Below are 21,767 nucleotides of genomic sequence, written 5' to 3' on the forward strand. Positions count from 1 at the left end.
CATATACAAATACAGACATTGGCATTTGATCATGTCCCTGGAGAGAACAGTGATGAAGATAAGATTAACCTCTGTTACTAAAGGGCTTCGTGATGAGTCATGCCCTGTCCCTTTCCTCGCATGTCATCCCGGACTGTCCCCTCTTCACCCTGTAGACTCTGTCCCTCCCTAGGGAAACAAGAACAAGGCCTCGTGCCAGGCCTGGATGCGGGTAGGATATGGAATGCTCAGGGGGTAAACCTTTACCACCCGACCAGAGTCCTTGCCTCCACCGGATCCCCCTTTCGCAATCTGGAGCTATGGACCTGGTTACAGATTGACTTCCTACAATGTCTGATGTGTGGAGTAAAGTCCTTCTTGGCCTTGGTAAAGCCCTCCTCTTTTCTCCTCAGACGGTTCTCAAACCTGTGTCTCAGAGATGAGGGCTCAGGAGGACCCCGAGAGACCAACGCAGGTGCTGGGGGGAGGGAGGGTAGGTAGGGGACATGGCGGATAGGAGCTGGGCCTTATTGGCCTTTCTGGGCGGGCAGAGACAAAATTTCTAATGCACTTGACAAAAAGTGGCCAGTCCTGAGCCGCAAGTGGCACTCCGGGGAATGGGTTAGAGGGAGGAGTGAAGGAGCCTCGGGTTCGGGGATGGCTGACTTGGGCTGGGAGGTCAGCAGGGGCTGGGCCTCCCCTTCCTGTGGCACTTCCAAGGAGGGGTAGAGGTGGGACAGGAGGGGGCTACACACAGTCCAGAGCTGCCCAGTCTGCTACCTCCCTGACTTCTGACTTAGGGGCCTCGCCAGAAAGCCCAGGACTGAGGGCTCCAGAAGCCTGGAAGCTGCTCTCATCCCTGAAGCAGGGTGTGGGAAGTGGGAAGGGCTACCGGCTGGGGAGGTGGCTGCGCCGGGCCACCTGCCCCCCCCCCAGTGGACGGGAGGCCACCGTGGCTGCCTGAGCAGGCTTGGCCAGCCCCTCACTGCGCGCTGAGCTGCAGCTCTCTCCTGCCCCAGCATGAGTTCCCGGGGTCGGCAGGGACTCCCGCCAGGGACCAGCAGACACCCTTGCCCATGGAGCCCAAGTTCGAAATGTTGTACAAGATTGAGGACGTGCCACCGTGGTACCTGTGCACCCTGCTGGGCTTCCAGGTGGGGTGTTTTCTTCAAGGCCTCCCCAACCCTGCAGAACGCGCCCCTTCCCGCCCCCACTCCCGAGTGGCAACCCCTCCCCGGATAGCAAGGTCATTTCAGGCTAGAGAAAGGAAAAAGGTCAGTACAGTGAGTGCCACCAAGCAGCGGTGCCGGAGAAGGTTAAGTGGCCGGGAGGACTGTGGGTGGCCTATCCTCGGAAGCCACGGGGGTGGGGGGGAAGTCTGAGGTGGTGAGAGCAGCTTTCTCAGACCCCCGCGAGAGGGGATGATGCCGTGTCCGCGTGGGCGTTGTGGGGCCACCTCTCCAACTCCTCTCACCCCAGCATTACCTGACGTGCTTCAGCGGCACCATTGCCGTGCCCTTCCTCCTGGCTGAGGCGCTGTGTGTGGGCCGCGACCAGCACATGGTCAGTCAGCTCATCGGCACCATCTTCACCTGCGTGGGCATCACCACTCTCATCCAGACCACGGTGGGCATCCGGTGAGCTGCCCCTCCCCAGCCCGGTGGGGGAGGGCTCCCCCGCCCACCCTCTGCCCTGGAAGTTAAGGTGTGCCCGGGTCCCTGGGAGCGGCCTTCCAGCCCCCGTGGGGACCTGGGGGATTCCTGGGGCGGGAGGAACAATCCTAGACGGCGCGGCCCAGTGGCGGTGGGTGGGGACGGTGGCAGGCGGCCCTCAGATTCCCGAACGGGGCGCCGGGAGGGACGGAGGGCTGACGACAAAGCGCAGGGTTTGAACTAGAGGAGGCCGCGGGCGGGATGCGGGGGAGGGGTCCTCGTGGTCAGCCTTGCCTTTCCGTGGCCCTTCTCCAACCCTCATCTCTGCACCTCCTCCCCCCCCCCGCCCCCCGCTCCTCCACGGTGTGCCCCCCAGGCTGCCGCTGTTCCAGGCCAGTGCCTTTGCGTTCCTGGTCCCAGCCAAAGCTATCCTGGCGCTGGAGAGGTGGAAATGTCCCCCGGAAGGTGGGTCCCGCCGCGGTGTCTGTGCTGGGTGACAGGCTCTTGGGTCTGCCCGGAATCTCCCGGGGTGTATTCACGGCCGTGCTCTCCCCGTCTCTGTCCCCAGAGGAGATCTACGGTAACTGGACAATGCCGTTGAACACCTCTCACATCTGGCATCCTCGCATTCGGGAGGTGGGTAGAGAGATCGGGTTCCAGGGAAGGGCTAGGTGGGCGGGCCTCTGTTGAAGGAGGTGGCCAACTTCTGCTAGTGTCAGGTGGAGGTGACTTACAGCTGATTTTGCCTTTTTTTAGGTCCAGGGTGCAATCATGGTGTCCAGCCTGGTAGAGGTGATGATTGGGCTGATGGGGCTGCCTGGGGCCCTGCTCAGCTACATTGGGCCTCTCACCGTCACCCCTACGGTCTCCCTCATTGGTCTCTCTGTTTTCCAAGCTGCTGGTGACCGAGCTGGCTCCCATTGGGGCATTTCAGCTTGGTGAGCAGGCAACAGCACTATTTCTGCCCAGTCCTAGGCCCTGCTCCCAACCCCTTCCTTGCTGCCATCCCATCTGTTTCCAGGAGCCAAGTGGCCTAGCAGCTCTTCCCTTCTGTGTCTCTGTCCCCAGCTCCATTCTACTGATTGTCCTGTTCTCGCAGTACCTACGCAACCTCACCTTCCTGCTGCCTGTCTACCGATGGGGCAAGGGCCTCACGCTCCTCCGCATCCAGATCTTTAAGATGTTTCCGGTGAGGGGCTCCCGCGTGCTGGCGTGAGGGAAGGGGCAAGGCCTGACCCAGGGCCAGGGAAGGTCGGGGAAGCGAGGGCGGGGCTTCCGGCCAGAGTGTCAGCCGGGGCTGTGGGCTGAGACAGGAGCAGGTTGGCCTGCACAGCGGCCCCCAGAGCCTGCAGCACTGCCTGCACCGCCCGCCCTAGATCGTGCTGGCCATCATGACGGTGTGGCTGCTCTGCTACGTGCTGACCCTGACGGACGTGCTGCCGGCGGATCCTGCAGCCTATGGCTTCCAGGCTCGAACGGATGCCCGAGGGGACATCATGGCCATCTCTCCCTGGATCCGCATCCCCTACCCGTGTAAGCAAGGCCGCCTGGTCCCCTCTGCCTCCAGCTGAAGCTCCTGTGAGCTTCAGAATCACGCCTGGTGATTCTGGTTTAGCCACCGCAGCACTGGCCCCGTCTGCGGATGCCGCTGACTGGTGGTTTGCCCCCAAACCTTATTCTTGATCCGTGGTCAGTGAGAACCCGCTACTAGTCCCTCTCGCTTTCAGATCACCCCCTCTCTTCCCAGGCCACCACAGCCACCTCAATAACTGTTTCCTCCAACCCAGGTCAGTGGGGCCTACCCACGGTGACTGTGGCTGCAGTTCTGGGCATGTTCAGTGCCACGCTGGCGGGCATCATTGAGTCCATCGGTGATTACTATGCCTGTGCCCGACTGGCCGGGGCACCGCCCCCTCCAGTACATGCTATCAACAGGTATGCCCACACAGGGGCTGATCCTGAGGGGTCACTGTGAAGGCAAGTGTAGGGATAGGACTGGGTCCCCCCCATTAGAGGCTTGGACAAGGAAGTCACAGTCCCTCTCAATGCTGGGAACTCCTGGGGCTCTGTGTCACGGGGAAACCAGTTTGTGTCTGTTCTCATGCAATGGCTAACCATGCTGTGAGGTCAGGACCCTCATCTTCCTCATGGTACAGATGAGGAAAGCTCAGACCTGTCCAAGAGAGGAAACTGTGGGGCACCGAGGGCTGGTATTGACTCCTATAGCTTCCAGACTATAGATGGTGTCAGCCTGCACAGCCCCAGAGCAGGACAGGCAGCAGGCCGAGGTGACAGTACAGATTGCTGAAGGGGCTGGACCAACACCCTTCTCACCATTTCTTTGTTTTGAGGGTTTCTCTGTGTAGCCTGGCTGTCCAGGAACTCACTGTGTAGGCCAGGCTGGCCTCGAACTGAGAGATCCGCCTGCCTCTGCCCCCCCAGCACTGGGACTAAAGGTGTGTGCCACCACTGCCCGGCTCACTCACCATTTCTTTACAGGGGCATTTTCACCGAAGGCATCTGCTGCATTATCGCTGGGCTACTGGGCACAGGCAACGGGTCCACCTCCTCCAGCCCCAACATTGGGGTCCTAGGGATTACCAAGGTGCCGGGCCGCCAGCTAGGGCAGCTGTCCTGTTCATGTGTTGCAGACCCCATTCTAAGCTGTCTTGGCGTTGGCCTAGCCCCACCCTGAGTTTGAGAGCATCCCACCTTCATCCTACCCCTCCCAAAGCTGGAGTCCATTTCTATGCCTAATACCCTGCCCGCTGGAACTAGCCCTGCGTCTGGGTCTAGCCAGCCCGTGGCTTCCTGCAGGTGGGCAGCCGTCGAGTCGTGCAGTACGGTGCAGGGATCATGCTGATCCTGGGTGCTATTGGCAAGTTCACCGCCCTCTTCGCCTCGCTCCCAGACCCCATCCTGGGAGGAATGTTCTGCACCCTTTTTGGTGAGTGTCTGATGCCCACCCAGTGGCAGTGGAAGGACCCATCTAGCCAGGCCACACCTCTAGCGCTTCTGCCGTGGCAGGCATGATCACCGCTGTGGGACTGTCCAATCTGCAGTTTGTGGACATGAACTCCTCCCGCAACCTCTTTGTACTGGGATTCTCCATGTTCTTTGGCCTCACCCTGCCCAATTACCTGGACTCCAACCCAGGCGCCATCAACACAGGTACTGACTCCAAACTGTGGGTTGTGTGGGCTGGAAACCACTTCGATGGTACGACACTTCCCTACCACCTGTGATGAGGCTGGGATTACAGCCATGAGCCTAGCTCTTTATTGAGGTTTTTATGTGCTCACTGATTCTTAATGGTTCCACGAGAGTCTATTATTACCTTCACAGAGGCTAGGTGTCCCCAAAGATGGGAGAGAGAGGTACAGACAGGCTTCAAAGCTAGGCTTTGAAATGTTCCATGGCCATGACAGTTTGTAAGTCCGTGGACTACAGAGGTGGGAAGCTCTGGAAGCTCGCGCTTTCCAGAAAAGGCCACCAGCCCATGGCCCCTGACTTACTTCCACAGGCATTCCTGAAGTGGATCAGATCCTAACCGTACTGCTGACCACAGAGATGTTCGTTGGTGGGTGCCTTGCTTTCATCCTGGACAACACAGTGCCAGGTATGGGGTCAGCACTGGGAAGGGATTCCGCACAGAGCCACACTAGACTATGTACAACAGATGGTTTGCTACCGGAGATGTGGCCATGCAGGTCAGCGAGCAGAACAGATGGGCTGATGGGGTGTCTCCTGGCTGGAAGGACAGGATGAGGCCGAGAAAATTATTTCTGGGTTTTGGGAGTTCTTTCCTTACCAGTTCTTTACAGCCACCAGGCTGACAGCACCTTTATTTTCGCAGTTAGATAGGTAAAAATGCAGCACTGGTTTTGTGGGAGAATCTGTCAAGCATGTTAACAGCCTGACACACAGATGCAGGAGCCCCAGAAAGAATCTTGGATGCCCATTTCCCCCCAGGATTGTGGAAGTGTGATAGCCCAGTATGCATATGCCCGGTACATGTATTTTAAAACTGATTGTCATCAGATCTCTGCTGGAGTTGGGCATGGAGTGTCTCAAGCCATCTTGAAAACCTGACAGGCTGGGCTGTATCAGCAGCAAAGCACTTGCCAAGTGGATGATGCTAGATTTAATCCTGTGTTGAAACAAAGCAAAAATGACCAAAAAGTCACAAAGTAACATTAAACTGCAAATCTGAAATAGCTTATATCCCAGTCACTGCACCACACTGCCTCTTGCAGACGGGTTTTGGGAAACTGTGTGGGCAAACCTCAGTAAAGAGAATGGTCATTAACAATTCTCAAGTTTTCTGAGACATGGCAGTTCAGACTAGTTTGAACTTGCCATTCTCGCCTTTATCTGCTCATTGTTGACATTATGGGCATGTATCATCATAGTTGGCTTCTGCCTCGGAAAAGAGTCAAATGCAGTACTGGCAAAGCTAGTGGAACTTACCAGTCTGGCCCTGAATCCGTCTGAGGAGGATGTGTAAGATGGTTTGTTATTCCCTGCGAGAAAATGAGATGTAAAACTGGACTTAAAGAATAAAGTTGTAATGACTAGGCAGGAATCATGGATAAGCTGGCTTTGTCACAGGATGAGCTGTTAGCAAGAGCGCACCCTGGGCTACACAGGTTTTCATGCCATGGCAGGGGGGTAGAGGCAAATGGGATGTTGGGACCAGTCATGTGAATGCCAGTAGCTCTTTTTTCCTTTTCCACTTCGGGTAACTGACTCCTGGCCCACCTCAAACTCCAGGTTGCCTTTTCTGAGGCCTCCAGCCTCTCCCTGCAGAAAGCCTAAGACTCAATACCCTGGGCTACCCTTAGTTCTGCTGCCCTCGCTCCTCTGGCTAGACATGTAGCTCGGTCTTTTAGCTCGGGCCCTTTGGAGAACCTGCTATCCCTGGGATTCCGTACTTAGAGCTGTACTCCTACCCCATCAAAGATCTTCACTTAGCCTGGCTTTCATTCATATTGTAACAATGGTTTGCTTTCCAAATGTGGAATCCTAATATTGATAAAGTATATCAAAATCTATGTCCTTGGGCTGGGGCAGGATGACTCTGCAGGAAAAGGTACTTGCTGGACCTGATGATCTAAGTTCAATACCCAGGACCCACATGACAGTGAGAGACCTGACTTCTGCACTTATCCTGATCTCACTATCTTGGCTATAAAAATTCAAGATAAACAATAAATGTGATAAAAGTTTTAAAAATGTGTCCTTACTCTAAGGTACACAACACCTAGACATTATTTGGGTTCCATGAACCAAGTACACACTAGTCCCATATTTAGACAGAATAGTGACTTGGCCTGTTTCTTCACCTTAAAATTTTGTGCAACAATGCCTACATGCCTCCAGGGGGCATTCTGTAGTAACAAAATTATTTAGCACAGAGCCTGCTGCTGTGGTTACACAGTGTTAATTAATCTTTGAAGGTTTCTCAGGGCTCTGGCAACTAAGGCATCTGGAGTTGTAAAGTGCTTATTTGGTATGTGAACCCACTTTGGGCTCCAGTAACCAACCAACCAACCCAGACCCCAATGTTCTTCTGCAGGGAGCCCAGAGGAAAGAGGCCTGATACAGTGGAAAGCTGGGGCCAATGCCAACAGTGAGACATCAGCCAGCCTGAAGAGCTACGACTTCCCCTTTGGGATGGGCATGGTAAAAAGGACTGCCTTTTTCAGATACGTCCCCATCTGCCCAGTCTTCAGAGGATTTTCTAAAAAGACAGAGAATCAGCCTCCAGTTCTAGAGAACACTCCAGGCAACACAGAAACTGGGTCTGTGTGCACCAAGGTCTGAAACTACCTCTACAAAAGGTAGGATGTGTCATATACGGTTCTTGTAGCCTGAGTAATCAAACACGTTTCAACAACAACAGAAATCAAACTGTAATCTGTTTCAACTTTCAAGTGGAGACGAGGCTGGGTAAAAAGTCTTATGTGGATTTTGGGTAGAATTCCTTAGCCACATTATTCTAAGAACAAATTCCCAGTTGTTGTGGGCCACCTATGATTGCAAGTAAGCTCAATTATCAATCCTACCAGGTAGAGTAGCATCTAGGCCATCTAGAGTCTACAAGCACTCACCACCATCCTGGGTCCTTATATTCTTGTACATTAGATACATTATTTTTCAGCCTCTCAAGTACTGACATTACTGGCATAAGACACCACAATTGGCTCACCCTCTCCCAATGCATGATATTTTAGTACAGCCCTTCTCAAAGTGAAAGGTCTGAAGAAAATTAAAGTGTGTTTATTTTAGATGCATGAGTGTTTGCATGCATGTCTGTACAGCATAGATTTTGTCTGATGCCTAAAGAGGCAGGAAGAAAGCCACAGGATCCCCTGGAACTGGAGTTGGGGATGGTTGTAAACCACCATGTGGGTGCTAGGACTCAAGCCTGGGTCCTGTGTCAGAGCAACAAGTGCTCTTATATGCTGAGCCATCTCTCTGGCCCTGAACGCAGGAATTTTACAGGTGTAAAAGTATGTTGACATGGGAAAGGCTGGAAACATTAACAGTAAACAGAAAACTCCTTCCACATATACTGCTAGTGGTCATAAAATTAAAATCATTTCCACTCAGTTACCTGAAACTGCTAATACAAGCCCATTATCTTTAGAGCTTCAAAATGTGCAGGCAGTTCTGAATCCTCTTTTTGCCAAAATGCAGATACCTGGCCCTCGTTACTTTCCCCTCTAATACGCATTCCAATGAAAACTGTGATGCTGAAGTCTATGGTGACTGCTTTAAGGATGCAAAGGCAGGAAGCATGAGAAAAAAGCTAGCTTGAGTGGTGCCCTTTGTAGCACACTTTATTCTGAGCTGTCAGAGAACAAAGGGACTGACTTTGTATGGCCCCACCCCAAACAAGTGTCAAGCCTGTGGCCTGTTGCCAGGTGTAGTGGCAGACATTTAATCCCAGCACTTGGGAGACAGAGGCAGGCAGATTTTTGTAAATTGAAGCCTGCCTGGTCTACTGAGTTCCAGAGCAACAGGGCTACGTTTTGAGACCTTGTTTCAAAGACAGAAAAACAAAAGCCAAAATCAGGAGGCTGCTCTTCCAGAGGACCCAACATCCATATGGCACAGCTCACATCTATAACTCCAGTCCCAGCGGCTCCGATACCCTGTTCTAGCCTCAATGGCAACTAGGCCTGAAGGTGATACAGACATACTTGTAGGTAATATTCCACACATAAAGAAAATTAAAACTTGCCCTTGGAGCTGGAGGAGATTTAGTGGTTAAGAGCACTGCCTACTCTTCTAATGGACCATGGTTCAAATCCCAGCACCCACATGGCAGTTCACAACTGTAACTCCAGTTCCTGTAATGTCACAGAGACATACATAGAGATAAAACACAAATGTAAAAAAGATGCCCTCAGCTAGACACTGTGCCTCACATCTCTAATTCTAGCATCTGGGAAACAGACTGAAGGATTGTGGTTAAGTCTAAGGCTGACGGAACTACGGGAAAAAAATTTAAAATGCCAGGCACTTTGGACATGCCTGTAATCACAGCACTCAGGGAGGGAGAGGCAGGAGGATCTCTGAGTTCCAGGCCAGCCTCATCTACAAATCGAGTTCAGGACAGCCAAGGCTACACAGAGAAACCCTGTCTCGAAAAACAAATAGGCAAAAAATAAAACCATAAAAAGCCTCCCCCCTCCCGCCTGGGCGTGGTGGCATAATCCCAGCACTTGGGAGGCAGAGGTAGACAAGACCAGCCTGGACTACAGAGCAAGTTCCAGGATAGCCGGGACAAAAAAAGCCTGCTTTTTTTTTTTTAAATGTACATTAGGGTGAAGGTGTCAAATGCCCTGGAACTGGCATTACAGTCAATTCTGTGCTGCCATGTGGGTGCTGGGAATTGAACCCAGGTCTTTTAGAAGAGCAGACAGTGCTCTTAACCACTGAACCATCTCTCCAGCCCCCAAATCCTATCTTTAAAACAAAACAAAGACCCTCACTGGGGCCGAGGTTGTAGTAAGACCTCTCAACAGTGGTTGCTCAGCATTCAGAAAACAGCTCCTAAATTCCACCTCCAGCACCACAAACAAACAAAAACAAAAAGAGCCAGAAATACATACAGGAGAGCAAGGTAACCCCTCACTGAAGCTGAAGCAGGAAACCTTAGTTCAAAGCTGGCCTTAGCAATGCAGCAATACACTGCCTAACATACGATAAACGACCACAGGGCCTGTTCCAGTCTTCAGCTCTGTGCCACCTAGAAAAAGCCTCATCACCGCACACACTAAGGAAGTGTTCTGCTCCTATCACATATCCCCAGTCCAACCGTAGTTTTTATACCATGGCTACCGAAGACTGCTAACACTGCAGTGCTGGGCACAAAACCCAAGGGCAAGTCAGATATTGAATAGCTATTTGAAGAGCTACTGTGGCTTTAAGCAGTCTCCTGTCTCAGCATATCTCACCCACAGGGAAGCCCTGAGGCACTGGGCCCACAGTAAGTGAATACCAACACTGGAGTCTGTAGTCTGCACCAATAAACACAAGCATCAGCTCAGTTCTACTATTATTTATTTTTTTAAATATTTTTGAAAAAATATAATTTTTTTACAATATTTTCAACTTAAACACTATTCACACTGAACACGTATGGCAGCTTAACCTACCCAAATATGAAGCTTAAGAAGCCAAAACTGTTCTAGCTTTGTTAAAAGAAAAGTTGTGCTGCAGACTATAGTCATGATGGTTAACAAAGCAAGGAAGAGCACCACTCAAAACCACGCTTCCATCTTTTTAGTTCTTCAGTTGGATTGTGGGCTGGTGTTGGTCCTGTGTTAGACTTCACACGTGTATGGCTGTAATGCAATGAATCCTCAGAAGATGCAAGCCTCAAATTGTATCTCCTCACGTTTAACACTGGGAGAACTCAGTACTCCTGACACGGTGATACACCAGGCAAAAGCCAGACTAGCTCCTAGCTGACCACCACCTTCTGACCTTGGTCAAAGACATTCTTGTGAAATGACTTACTTCAAGTTAACAGACTTTCTTCAGAAAAGGTTATTTTTGATGGACAAATGAAACTGAGAAATCTGCTTAACAATCAGAACCTAATTTAAACTTACTTATTTACTTCTTTTTTTTTTTTCTTTTTTACAAAGTGCAGACATTAAAAAGTGTCAATTAACCCTAAGGGACCAGTTCAGCCTCAAAGACAGACAATTCAGTGAGATTTGGAGGTTATTTAATTTGGTTCTTTGTCACAGTTGACTGGTGCTTCTTCCATTGCTGTCTTTACATGAAGCCACAGGGCCACTTGTACTTTCAGTAACTGTGTGACAGCTTCTCGGTAACAGTCTCAGCACTTTTATTAAGCATGCAAGACTAACAACAACTTTGGCAATGCATAAGTGTAACACAGTGACGAGAGCTTTTACAATGAAGTCTTCTAATACTGCCTTCACAGTGTGGAAATTGTGCTACATCCACCAAAAGAGGGCCCGGCTAGTCAACATGTTAGTACTTCACCCCAGGAACAAACTCCTTTGCATTTGGATTCAGATTGCTCTTGACCTGGAAAATAAGTACATAGAATTAAAAAAAAAAAAAAAAAAAAGCAAGTTCATTACAGATGGCTGTGGATTTGTGGATTCTCTCAGAAGCATTCAGCCTAGATCTTTACGTAAAAAATACCTCCTAGAAAACTACAAAAGATTGAACAATAAGGTTATACCTAACCCCAAAAACCTATGGCAGAGAAAGAATGTGAGATAAGCTCTATATCCTTTTTTGGGGGGAGAAAAGGGACAGGGAAGACAGGTCTCTCTATGTCCTCCTGGCTGGCCTTGAACAGAAATCCAACAGCCTGTGCCCCTCAAGTGCCAGGATTAAAGGGATGTTCCACCACACTTGGCCTCTATATCCTATTATACCTACTTCTAAAGAAGGAACTGACATTAAGTGAAACAAGAAGCCCAGTAACTTCACAGAAACTGTAAGGAATAGCACAGAATAAGGAATTCTGTCAAGTGTACCTGATGCTCTGAAAATACTTCCAAACATCTTAGATCCCTGTTCATAGTCTGATTAACTGGGGCACTGTTGGCTATTCATGAATTTTATTAATGATTGGTCACTAAAAAGTTGGAGATTATCTTTCTACAACTGCTGTTCTCATTCTCACAGGAAGCACTGTATGTAACAAGAAAAGAACACTACAGAGAAGACAGAAGACCCGAGTTGGAAATCTGAGCTCTACCTATTCCAAATTCCTGTGTAAGCTTGGATAGATCACCCTCTGTGTGACTTATTTTCACACCAGCTTAAAAACAAGTTGGAAGAATGGGCCGAAGTCTCTAAGCATTCTAGAGACTTGACTAGCATTATTTTGCTTCTTCAGTTTTACTCTCCTAAGCATGCATACATGTCAATATAAAGGAAGAGCTGGAAATCTCCACATTGAACGTTGGGAGCTGATAAAAAAAGAAACCAGGGAGATTCCAGTGGTAAATGTAGACACGCAGGTAGGCTTAACCAAACAAACAAAACAAAACACCCATTACTGAATTTAATTCCAATACCATGTATTTTAAGAGCAATACTAACATATTATATTTAAATATTCTCCCTTCCCATAGGGGAAATAAATTTATACTTTAAGACTAGCCCAGTGATAAAAATGTCTATTCAGAATGTTCTAGGCCTGGGCTTGACCATCAACATTACATACACACAAATAAAAATCTTTAAGTGGGGGCTGGAGAGATGGCTCAGAAGGCTAAGAGCACTGGCTGCTCTTCCAGAGGTCCCGAGTTCAATCCCTAGCAACCACACAGTGGCTCACAACCATCAATAATGAGATCTGGTGCCCTCTTCTGGTGTGCAGGTGTACACGCAGATAGAACAATGTATCATAATAAATAAATCTTTAAAAAAAAATCTTTAAGAGGTTTAATTGTAAAAGAACAGAATTCTTGAATATCTTTTGGCAGCTAGAGAAGTTTAAGAATGAATTAAAATAATCTCAAATAGTCCAAGTCACACAAATCAGTTTCTGCCTTATGGATTTATGCAAATCCAGGTTATACATTAAGCCCAGCAAAGGCCTTTGTTCACCAGAGCATCGGCACTATGTGACAATGACTAATGAAGAAGCCTTGAGCAAGTATGTCCCAACAGCCTTTTTAGCGTACAGCTGTTCCGGTGGGTTACTGTAATTTACTGCAAGAAAGGTTAAACCACAATGTGAATTTTGGTGTTTTCTATATTGTCCTTTAGCAGCAGAACGTTTTCCAAAAGCCTGGTGGAGAGATGACTGTAAAATGTCTCCGTTGGGATACTTTTTAAACAATCATCATGCTTAAAGCCCAATTCTTCAGGTTTAGGTAACATGAACAGCTTAGTAAACTAATGCAGAATAAAGTGATAGCAATGGACAAACTGCAGAGTCCACGAATTCCAGAGAATTCTTTTGGCTAGAAAGGTGAGCATCCAAAACCAGGAAAAAAAGAAAAAAATCCAATTTCAAAATCTTGTGAGCACAGTGGCTCATGCTCGTAGGCAGGGGTGTGAGGATTGCTCCAAGTTTGAGGCTAGTCAGGGCTATGCACTGAGTTCCAGGTTGGACTGTTAGAGTGAAATCCTGTTTCAACCACTGCAGGAAAAAAAAAAATCTTTTATCTTAATTGTAGTAAGAGACTCATTAGGTTCTACTTCAGTGACGGAAACTTTATTGCCAGCACATTACCAACGACAAGACTGAGAGTAAGTAAGAACATGAATCTAAGTTTGCACTCTTTTCCTGCCAAGAGCTTGTAAAAGTATCTCAAAGAAAGTCAGGAGATCTCAGAAAACTTATCAGATAACAATTTCTAAATTTCACCAAATTTTCAGGCCAAAATTAAAGAGCAAACCTTATCAAGATACTTTTATATATAATCAAGTCATATGATACTACTGTAAGTTTTTGAACCACCAAAGACATTTAAATATTCTAAGAGCAACATTTAAGTTTAATGCAGCATCAAGGTTGAAATCAGCAACAAGGAGGCACCGTATCATCAAGACAGGGACCTCTGCTTCTACTCCTAAAAAGTAGAAAAAATTTCAAAGGAGAGATGTGGAACTCTTCTTAAATAGAATAGCTGGACTTTCCACTTATAGGAGATGAGGTGGGGTCTAAAAAGAGAAATGACTTTTTACCACAAGATCTTCCAGAGAAGAGCCATCACTGATAACAAGGTCATTAAACTGGTCTTGGATTTGGTCCATAGTTTGTGGGAGATCTCGAGCTGGAATAAACCATTCATGTTCTTCTTCCTCTTCCAGCATTTCTTGGAAACAGCGTTCAATAAACTCTTCTTCCCACAACTCCTCTTCTATCTAAATTTACAACAAACAGGTGGTAATCATAGCATATCTGCTTAAGACATCAGTAAATAGCTTACTTAATTTTTTTTTTTTTTTTTGAGGCAGAGCTTCTCTGTGTAGCCTTGGTTGTCCTGGACCTGCTTTGTAGACCAGGCTGGCCTTGAACTCACAGAAATCTGCTTGCCTCTGCTTCCACGAGTGGCCTTAAAATATTTGAAATCTCAATGTAAGGATCGGGTGTGCCCTATAATGCATGCCTTTAATCCCAGCACTCAGGAGGCAGGCAAGGTTATACAGAGACCTTGTCTCAAAAGAACAGAACTAAATGAAACCATAATGTGGCTAGTCCTGTGGGTTTTAACTTATCTCAGCACTTGAAGAAAAAGGTAAAATGACTACCATGAGTTCCAGACCAGCCTGTAATACAGAATGAGCCTATCTCTCAAATGCTTCCTAACAGTTAGTCAGGCATAGTAGTGCACACCTGTAATCTCAGGAGGCTGAGATATGAGAATGGTTGAGTTTCCATACACATAAAACCCCACAATGTCAGAGCTGGAAGTGTAACTCCTTGGCAGAGCACATTACTATGAATGAGGCCTTGGGTCTGATCTCCCAACATCAAAATTCGTAAGTTAGGCTGAGTGCAGTGGCACAGGTTTTTAATTCTAGCACTCAGTGAGGCAGAGGCAGGCCAGCCTGGTCTACACAGTGAGTCTAGGACAGCTAGGGCTACACAGAAACCCTATCTTGAAAATCCAAAAGAAAAAAAAAAAAAAAAAACAACAACATCAAAAGTTAGAAACTTTCTTCCCTGCTTCTGTACTACCAAAAAAAAAAAAAAAACAAACAAACAAACAAACAAACAAACCAAAAACCAAAAACTACACCAAAGACCTAGGAAGCTCTGTTTAGGGTTATTTTAGGTCTTTCCTTGTCTCTACAGAAGGTTTTTTTTTTCTTCTTCTTCTTCTTCTTTTCCATTGAGACTAGCAAGGAGAAAGTAATGGAGTGATCTCTTCAAGAAATATTTTTCAGAATTATTTAAGAAGCCCTAATCCAACCCCATAAAGACGAAAATCTCTAAAAGGTAGAGATTAAGGGCTGGAGAGATGGCTCATGGTTTAAGAGCACTGACTGCTTTTCCAGAGGGCCCAAGGTCCCAGCATCCACATGACAGTTCCCAACTGTCTGTAATTCCAGTTCCAGGGGATCTGACTCCCTCACATAGACATACATGTAGGCAAAACACCAATGCGCATAAAATAAATAAATCGTTAAAAAAAAAAAAAGGCAGAGATTAAAACAGCAGCAAAATCTCCCAACCGATCTCGGTGTGAGGGGGTAGACAAGGTGAGCCCTCAGCCCTACAAAACAAACACAAAACCTAAGGACTGAGGAAAGGACTTGCTGGGAAAGAGTGCTTGCTCTTCACGCTCAAGACCCAAGTCTGGTTCCCAGCACCCATGGTAGGCAGTTCACAATTGCCTGTGACTCCAACTCTATGGGAGCCAATGCCCTCTTTTGGCCTCTGCAGGAACTTGTACACACACAAAGAGTAAAAGCAGATTTTAAACTCAGGCTTGATGGCTCTAATTCTAAGCCTTTAATTCTAGCCAGCACTAAGAAGGTGGAGGCAGACCAGACAGGTAGATCTGAGTTCCAGGCCAGCCTGGTCCACAAATTCTAGCCGACCAGGACTACAGGGTAAAACCCCCCCACCAAAAAAAAAAATAAAACAACAACAACAACAAAAAAGCAAACCCAAACCAAACCAAAAAACCCACCTCAATTGACTCAAGCCTGAACTATTTCACTCTGGAATGTTCATCATAGGCTTTAGAGAAGTTGGGCTACTAATGATTTCTGAAACTGTGATTAGGACTGGAAGTGAGAGAATGAGAATAGATAGTAGAAACATAGGATTCAAAGATGACATCTTTCAATATATCAGAAGTAGCAGCAGATTCTTACAGACTAAGACTGAGGCTCTTCACTGAAAACCAGACCAATTTTGAACCAGGACGTCTGCGGTCGGTTTGTTCCAGTTTTCTAAATTTTCTTGGATTTGCAGTGTAATACAGAGATATGATTGGTTTAAGGCAGTGCTTTCCAAAATAAACTATCTGGGAGCTTTTTTCAGTTTCCCAGGCTCCACCCTATTCTTCTGACTCAATGTTTAGGGTGGGACCCTGAAACAAGCTACCCAAGTAATTTCAATGAGCTCTTTAGCCTGGCAGTAATGAGCAGTCAAATGAAACAGGAGTGGTAGCACATAAATCCTTACAGTGCATATAAAGACCTAGACACACACAGTTCAGGGCCAAGTGCATATTTGAGAAATATGAAGCTATGGAAAAAAACAAAACAAAAACACGTTTGTATACAAAACTAACTTGTCTGTTGAATTCCTCTTCATTTTCCATCCACATGTACTCTGCAAATGGATTATCATCTTCATGAGAATGACCATTAATAATCACATCTTCATTGATGATGCTTGGGCTAGTACTGCTGCGACTTGGATCTTTCATGGTTGGTGTTCGTTGTCGTTTTTAACCTTTAAAGTAAAATATAATCATTTTTTAGTTCTTAATGAGCACACCTCATTAAGGTATTAGAGGCACATGCTACATTCTTTTCCAATGAAACCGCTGAGGGCAAGTCTCGACAGACATAAGTAGGAAACTCTTCAGTGTGTGTGTGAAGAGCCACAGGTCTGGTGCCAGCTACTTTTTAAATTTTTTATTTTTTTGTGTCAATAGTCAGAGGCAGGTGGATATCTGAAGTTCCAGGCCAGCCTGGCTGACATATCAAGGCCCAGCATAGTTAGTGTTACATAGGAAGACTGTCTCAAAACTATGAGCAGGGGTTATGCACAGGTCATGGAATATGTGTGAAAACCAGTAGACAGCTTATATAAACTGGTGTTGTTCTACCACGTGGGCCGTGGCTTACAGGCAATAAGCCTTTATCCACTGAGTTATCTTGTTGGCTCCCATATCTTAAAAATAGTAATAATTTGTTTTGTTTTTTTGAGACAGGGTCTCACTATGTAGTTCTGGCTGTCCTTGAATTCACAGAGATCTACCTGTTTCTGTCTCCCAAGTGCTGGGATTAAAAAACACATCTCTGTGCCCAGCCAGAAAATTCTTTAAAACTTGATTTCAGTTAAGTCCCAGAACTAAAACTGAAAAATAACTCTTGAAATATTTATGTTTCCCAGGTGGTGATGGTGCAATGCCTTTAATCCTAGCACTTGGGAGGCAGAGGCAAAAGGATCTCTTCGAGGCCAGCCTGGTTTACAGCGTGAGGATTATACAGAGAAACCCTGTCTGGCAAGTTTGTGTGCAGCCATGTGTATGTGGAGATCAGAGGACAATTTTTTTTTCTTTCTTTTTAAAAAGATTTTTTATACAGGTTTCTGCCTGCATGCCAGAAGAGGGCATCAGATTTCATTATACATGGCTGTGAGCCACCATGTGGTTGAACTCAGGACCTTTGGAAGAGCAGCCAGTGCTCTTAACCTCTGAGTCATCTTTCCATCCCAACAGTGGGCAGTTTTCTAGAGTAGGTTGTCTTCCATCTTGTCGAGGCAGCACTACTGTGGTAGATACTCCAAGCTATAGAGTTTATGGAATCTCAGAGGATTCTTATGTCTTTCTGCCACTGTTGTTCTCTGACCTCCACACGCACCGTGATGCATGCTGTGATATACCCTAGTGTGTAATAAATAAAAATAATCAAGGTTACTGTCAGCACACTGGACTCTCTCAGTTAAGAGTTTGGCAAATGTACTAATGGTATAATTTTAGTTGAGATTAGGGGTGGTAGCATGTGCATTATAATTGGTGTCAAATATAACATTTAATATCTAAGCACAATTACCAACATGCTTAGGACTTTATATCAGTAGCTCCTTTATTCCAAAGACAATGATAGTCATTTGCTCATAGTTGATATTATTTCTCACAATCTACTCACCAGCAAATAATTTAAGGTAACCTAATTAATTACCTATAAAAATTAAGCTACTCAGGTTGGTGGTACAAGTCTTTAATTCCAGTACTCAGGATGAAGAGGCAGGTGGATCTGAACTGAGGCTAAAAACTAAAACATGGAATTTCAGATTCTTTACTATTTTACTAGTTAAGTTGAAACTGCTAAAAAAGAGATGCATAACAGCAGTCACTTGTACACAAATTCAGGCAAATTCAGGCCAAAGAAACAACAGAAACACCATCACCCCAACTTAAAAACAGGCAAAGATGTTCAACTGGACATTTAGTTGATGCTGTCTTTAATGAATACAATTATGTTTAGGGCTCAGAAGTTCAAAGGGCACTACACAGAGACATAGGTGTGGGGTTTCTTGTAGGTCACATTTGCCATAAGCTTAACAAACCAACAGTCTCCATCCAGCAAGGTGGCCTCTACTCCCAGTGCTCAGAGGTAGGGACAGGTGGGCCTCTGTGATTCAGGGGCCAGCTTGGTCTAAGCAGCAGCTTCCAGGCTAATCAGCGTTGTAAGGTGAGACTCAAGTCTCAAAAGAAAAAGAAAAAGTAAAATAAGTAAAATTCTAGAAAAAGTGTTCAAAAGATTATGACAAGAGATGCTGAGAATCCACAGCGATCTCATGAAATGCACCATTCACTACTGAATAGAAATTATAAAGACATCTACATTCGAAAAAAAATACAAGAAAGATGATTGTACTAGAAAAAGCACACATGCTTTTCACAAGAATATCCCATGAATAAAAGCAAAATTTGAAAGAATCAAGATCTTGAAAGTACCACAAAGACTTCCAAGAAGAGAACATGCTACACAGGTGTGGAGTGACATTTATACCAACCCCAGAACTGGAGAGGTAGGAGATCAGAATTTCAAGACTATCCTCAGCCACATAGGGAGTCTGAGCCTAGCCTGGGCTATGTGAGATGCTGTCTTAAATACTTTTGGGCCGGCTGGGGGTACTTAATGGAAAAGCACTAAGAGGGATTAGCATGCCAGGCAGTGATAGCACACATCTTAATCCCCGTATTTCGGAGGCAGAGGCAGTGTCAATCTCTGTGAGTTTGAGGCCAGCCTGATCTACAGAGTGAGTCCAGGACAGCCAGGGAAATCCTGGGTTGTGTGTGTGTGGGGGGGAGTATGTATGAGGGCCTGTGTTCATTCTATAGTACACAGGGGGAGAAAAACCCATTTCATCAAAATAGATTTTAAACCCCATCAAATAAAATTAGGCAAAAGATTTTACAGATACATGAAAGACAAATAGATAGCTTATAAAAAAACAAAGCTCACACCTTGACTCCAGTACTCAGGAAAACAAAGGAAGATAAATCTCTGCTGAGTCCAGGCCAAGCAGAGTTTAAAAATTTAACATTATCCATTAGAGAAATATAAACCAGTTACAATGAGATAGCAAACCACACCCTCTGGAGAGCCATACTGAAAAAAGTAAAACCCTCATGGATGGCAGGATGCCACAGCTGCTCTGTAAAATATCATGGCAGGCCTTTAGTAGTTTAAACAAGGACTATCATTTGGCTCAGCAATTCCATTTCCTGGGTATATACTTAAGAAAGAGTATGTGACCTTGGTTACTTAAAACCTTGTCCATGTTCTTGACTATGTTTCTGTGTTCCTCCCAGGTGTTGGTAGGAGTTACTCATTATTGCTTGCCGCTGCTACTCAATTAAACGATAAACCAGCCTTTACATGCCGCTGGAAAAACCCTTATTCCATGTGTGGGCTTGTTCTTGAATACAGCCTGAACTCATGAGACCCTTACTCAGGTGACCTTTCTTAACCCCAGAGGCTCGGAAGCCTGTCTGAGGCTCTGAATAAAGTTGGCTATGGCAGGAGGTTTTAGTCAGCCTCATTTATTGGCTCCACTCCCCCAGGTCCCACCCCCTCTACATCAGTGACACACAGAGCAGGGGCAGTGCTGCATGCCTGAAATCCTGGAGGCCAAGAGCCAAGTGAGGTAGCAAGCAGGCTGGGGCCAGCCTGGGCTACAGAGCAAGATATTGACTGAGAACAATCAAAATAACTTCAATACTTGGAAAGCCTAGTCAAGGGGCTACTGTAAATTCAATGCTAGCCTGGGCTACATAGCAAACAACATACCAGCCAGTTATATAGCAAGAGCCCCTCTTACCAACCAAACAAAAAACAAATACCAGAAACAAAACCCAAAAAACTAGACAGGTGCTTTTCATGCAAACATGAGGTCCTGAATTTTTCTTTTTCTTTTAAAGATTTATTTAATGTACATGAGTGCTCTATCTGCATGTGCACCTGCATGCCAGAAGGCGGCATCGGATCACATTATAGAAGGTTGTGAGCCACCACGCCATTGCTGGGAATTGAATTCAGGACCCCTGGAAGAACAGCCAATGCTCTTAACTACTGAGCCATCTCTCCAATCCCCGAGGTCCGGAATTTCAATCTCAACACCCAAATAAAAAGTTGAGTGTGGTGGCATGTGCTGTAATGCCAGCATTGGGAGAGGTGAATCCCTGGGGCTTGTCAGCCAGACTTGGATAGTCAGAAAGCCCCAAATCTTGTTGAGATATTTAAAACAAAAACAAACAGGGTGGGGTTGGTTAAATGGTGGTTAAGAGCACTAGCTCCTCTTCCAGAGGACTAGAGGTTCTTTAGTTTCAGCACTTACAGGGCAGCTCATAATTTTAACTCCAGGGGACTGGAGGCCCTCTTCTGACTTCCTGGGGTACTGCACACAGAGTGCATAGGCATAATTAGAGGCTGACCTCTGTGAGTTCCGGGCCAGAGGGCTACAAAGAGAAACCCTGTCACGAATCCCTCCCAAATAAAAACACTAAGCAAGTTCCAGGGCAGCCAGAGCTACCCAGAGAAACCCTGTCTTAAACAGGGTTTAAACAACAAACCACGGATTTTGTGATTCCACGTATATGAAATTATCAGACTAAGCAAATTAAGAGGCAAAAAGAAAAGAGCATTTGACTGTCTACTGATAGTAAAAAGAAACAGTAAGGGTGACAGAACAGGTAACAGGTTTTTTTGTTTGTTTTTTGTTAAGTAATAAAATTCTGCTAAATTTTGATTTTGCTCCTGAACCCCCAGCCCTCCTGTCTCCACTTCCTAAGTGACCAGATTATAGGCCTGTATGGATCTGTTAAATTCTAAATTGTTTACAAAATAAAAATTCTGTTTTCTGCCTAGTCTTTCAATCTTGTCTCACAGGGTGTCAACATCTTTGGGTTTTTTTGTTTGTTTGTTTTTAACATGTTTGTTTTTTATTTCAGATAAGATTCTCCCTATATAGTCCTGGAAACTCAGTTACACAGACCAGGCTGGCCTCATAGAGATATCTGCCTGCCTCTGCCTCCCAAGTGCTGGAAGTAAAGGCCTGTGCCACCATGTCAAGTTGGGCTTTTAACATTTTTGATGACTGGTATTTGGTTTTATATTTTCCACCCTAATTCCATGTTTAATTTTCTTACCCTTCTTTTTAGATTTCATTAAATATTTTCCCCACAATGTTTGTTTTCTGAAAGTTATTTTCCTAGGAGTTAAAAATATGCTCTACACATCTCAATGTTTTTCTTACACATCTGAATGTCCAGGGATCACACCCAGGGCATCTGAATACAAGCCAGGTAAATGCTGTAGCATTTAGGCTGTCTACTCAGTTCTTTTGTTGAGAGTGGAGGAAAAAAACACATGGTCTCTGTATATAACAGGTTATCCCTGATCTCATGATCCTCCTGCCTC

At 46.1% G+C, this 21,767-nt stretch overlaps 2 protein-coding genes across 4 annotated transcripts; one reads left to right on the forward strand and one right to left on the reverse strand.

The window, feature by feature from the left end:
- Positions 1 to 189: 189 nt before the first annotated feature.
- On the forward strand, positions 190 to 17,764 carry Slc23a1 (solute carrier family 23 member 1). Of its 3 annotated transcripts, none has more exons than XM_060377453.1 (15): positions 190 to 366; positions 999 to 1,133; positions 1,459 to 1,616; positions 2,008 to 2,096; positions 2,200 to 2,267; positions 2,388 to 2,569; positions 2,700 to 2,820; positions 3,008 to 3,164; positions 3,419 to 3,566; positions 4,131 to 4,236; positions 4,449 to 4,578; positions 4,659 to 4,802; positions 5,155 to 5,250; positions 7,210 to 7,474; positions 11,820 to 17,764. In XM_060377453.1, the coding sequence occupies exons 1-14, from the start codon at positions 337 to 339 to the stop codon at positions 7,455 to 7,457; spliced, it is 1,812 nt and encodes a 603-aa protein (XP_060233436.1). In that variant the 5' UTR covers positions 190 to 336; the 3' UTR covers positions 7,458 to 7,474; positions 11,820 to 17,764. The 3 variants fall into 3 exon arrangements, with proteins under 3 accessions (XP_060233436.1, XP_021502159.1, XP_060233435.1); XM_021646484.2 differs by having other exon boundaries at positions 331 to 454; XM_060377452.1 differs by having other exon boundaries at positions 363 to 472.
- Positions 10,189 to 16,537, reverse strand: Paip2 (poly(A) binding protein interacting protein 2). The gene is made up of 3 exons (XM_021646485.2): positions 16,400 to 16,537; positions 13,836 to 14,015; positions 10,189 to 11,207 (listed from the first exon to the last, which is right to left on the reverse strand). The coding sequence occupies exons 1-3, from the start codon at positions 16,535 to 16,537 to the stop codon at positions 11,151 to 11,153; spliced, it is 375 nt and encodes a 124-aa protein (XP_021502160.1). The 3' UTR covers positions 10,189 to 11,150.
- Positions 17,765 to 21,767: the final 4,003 nt, after the last annotated feature.

Source organism: Meriones unguiculatus, chromosome 2 (genome assembly GCF_030254825.1).
Source record: "Meriones unguiculatus strain TT.TT164.6M chromosome 2, Bangor_MerUng_6.1, whole genome shotgun sequence".
Taxonomy (NCBI): Eukaryota; Metazoa; Chordata; class Mammalia; order Rodentia; family Muridae; genus Meriones; species Meriones unguiculatus.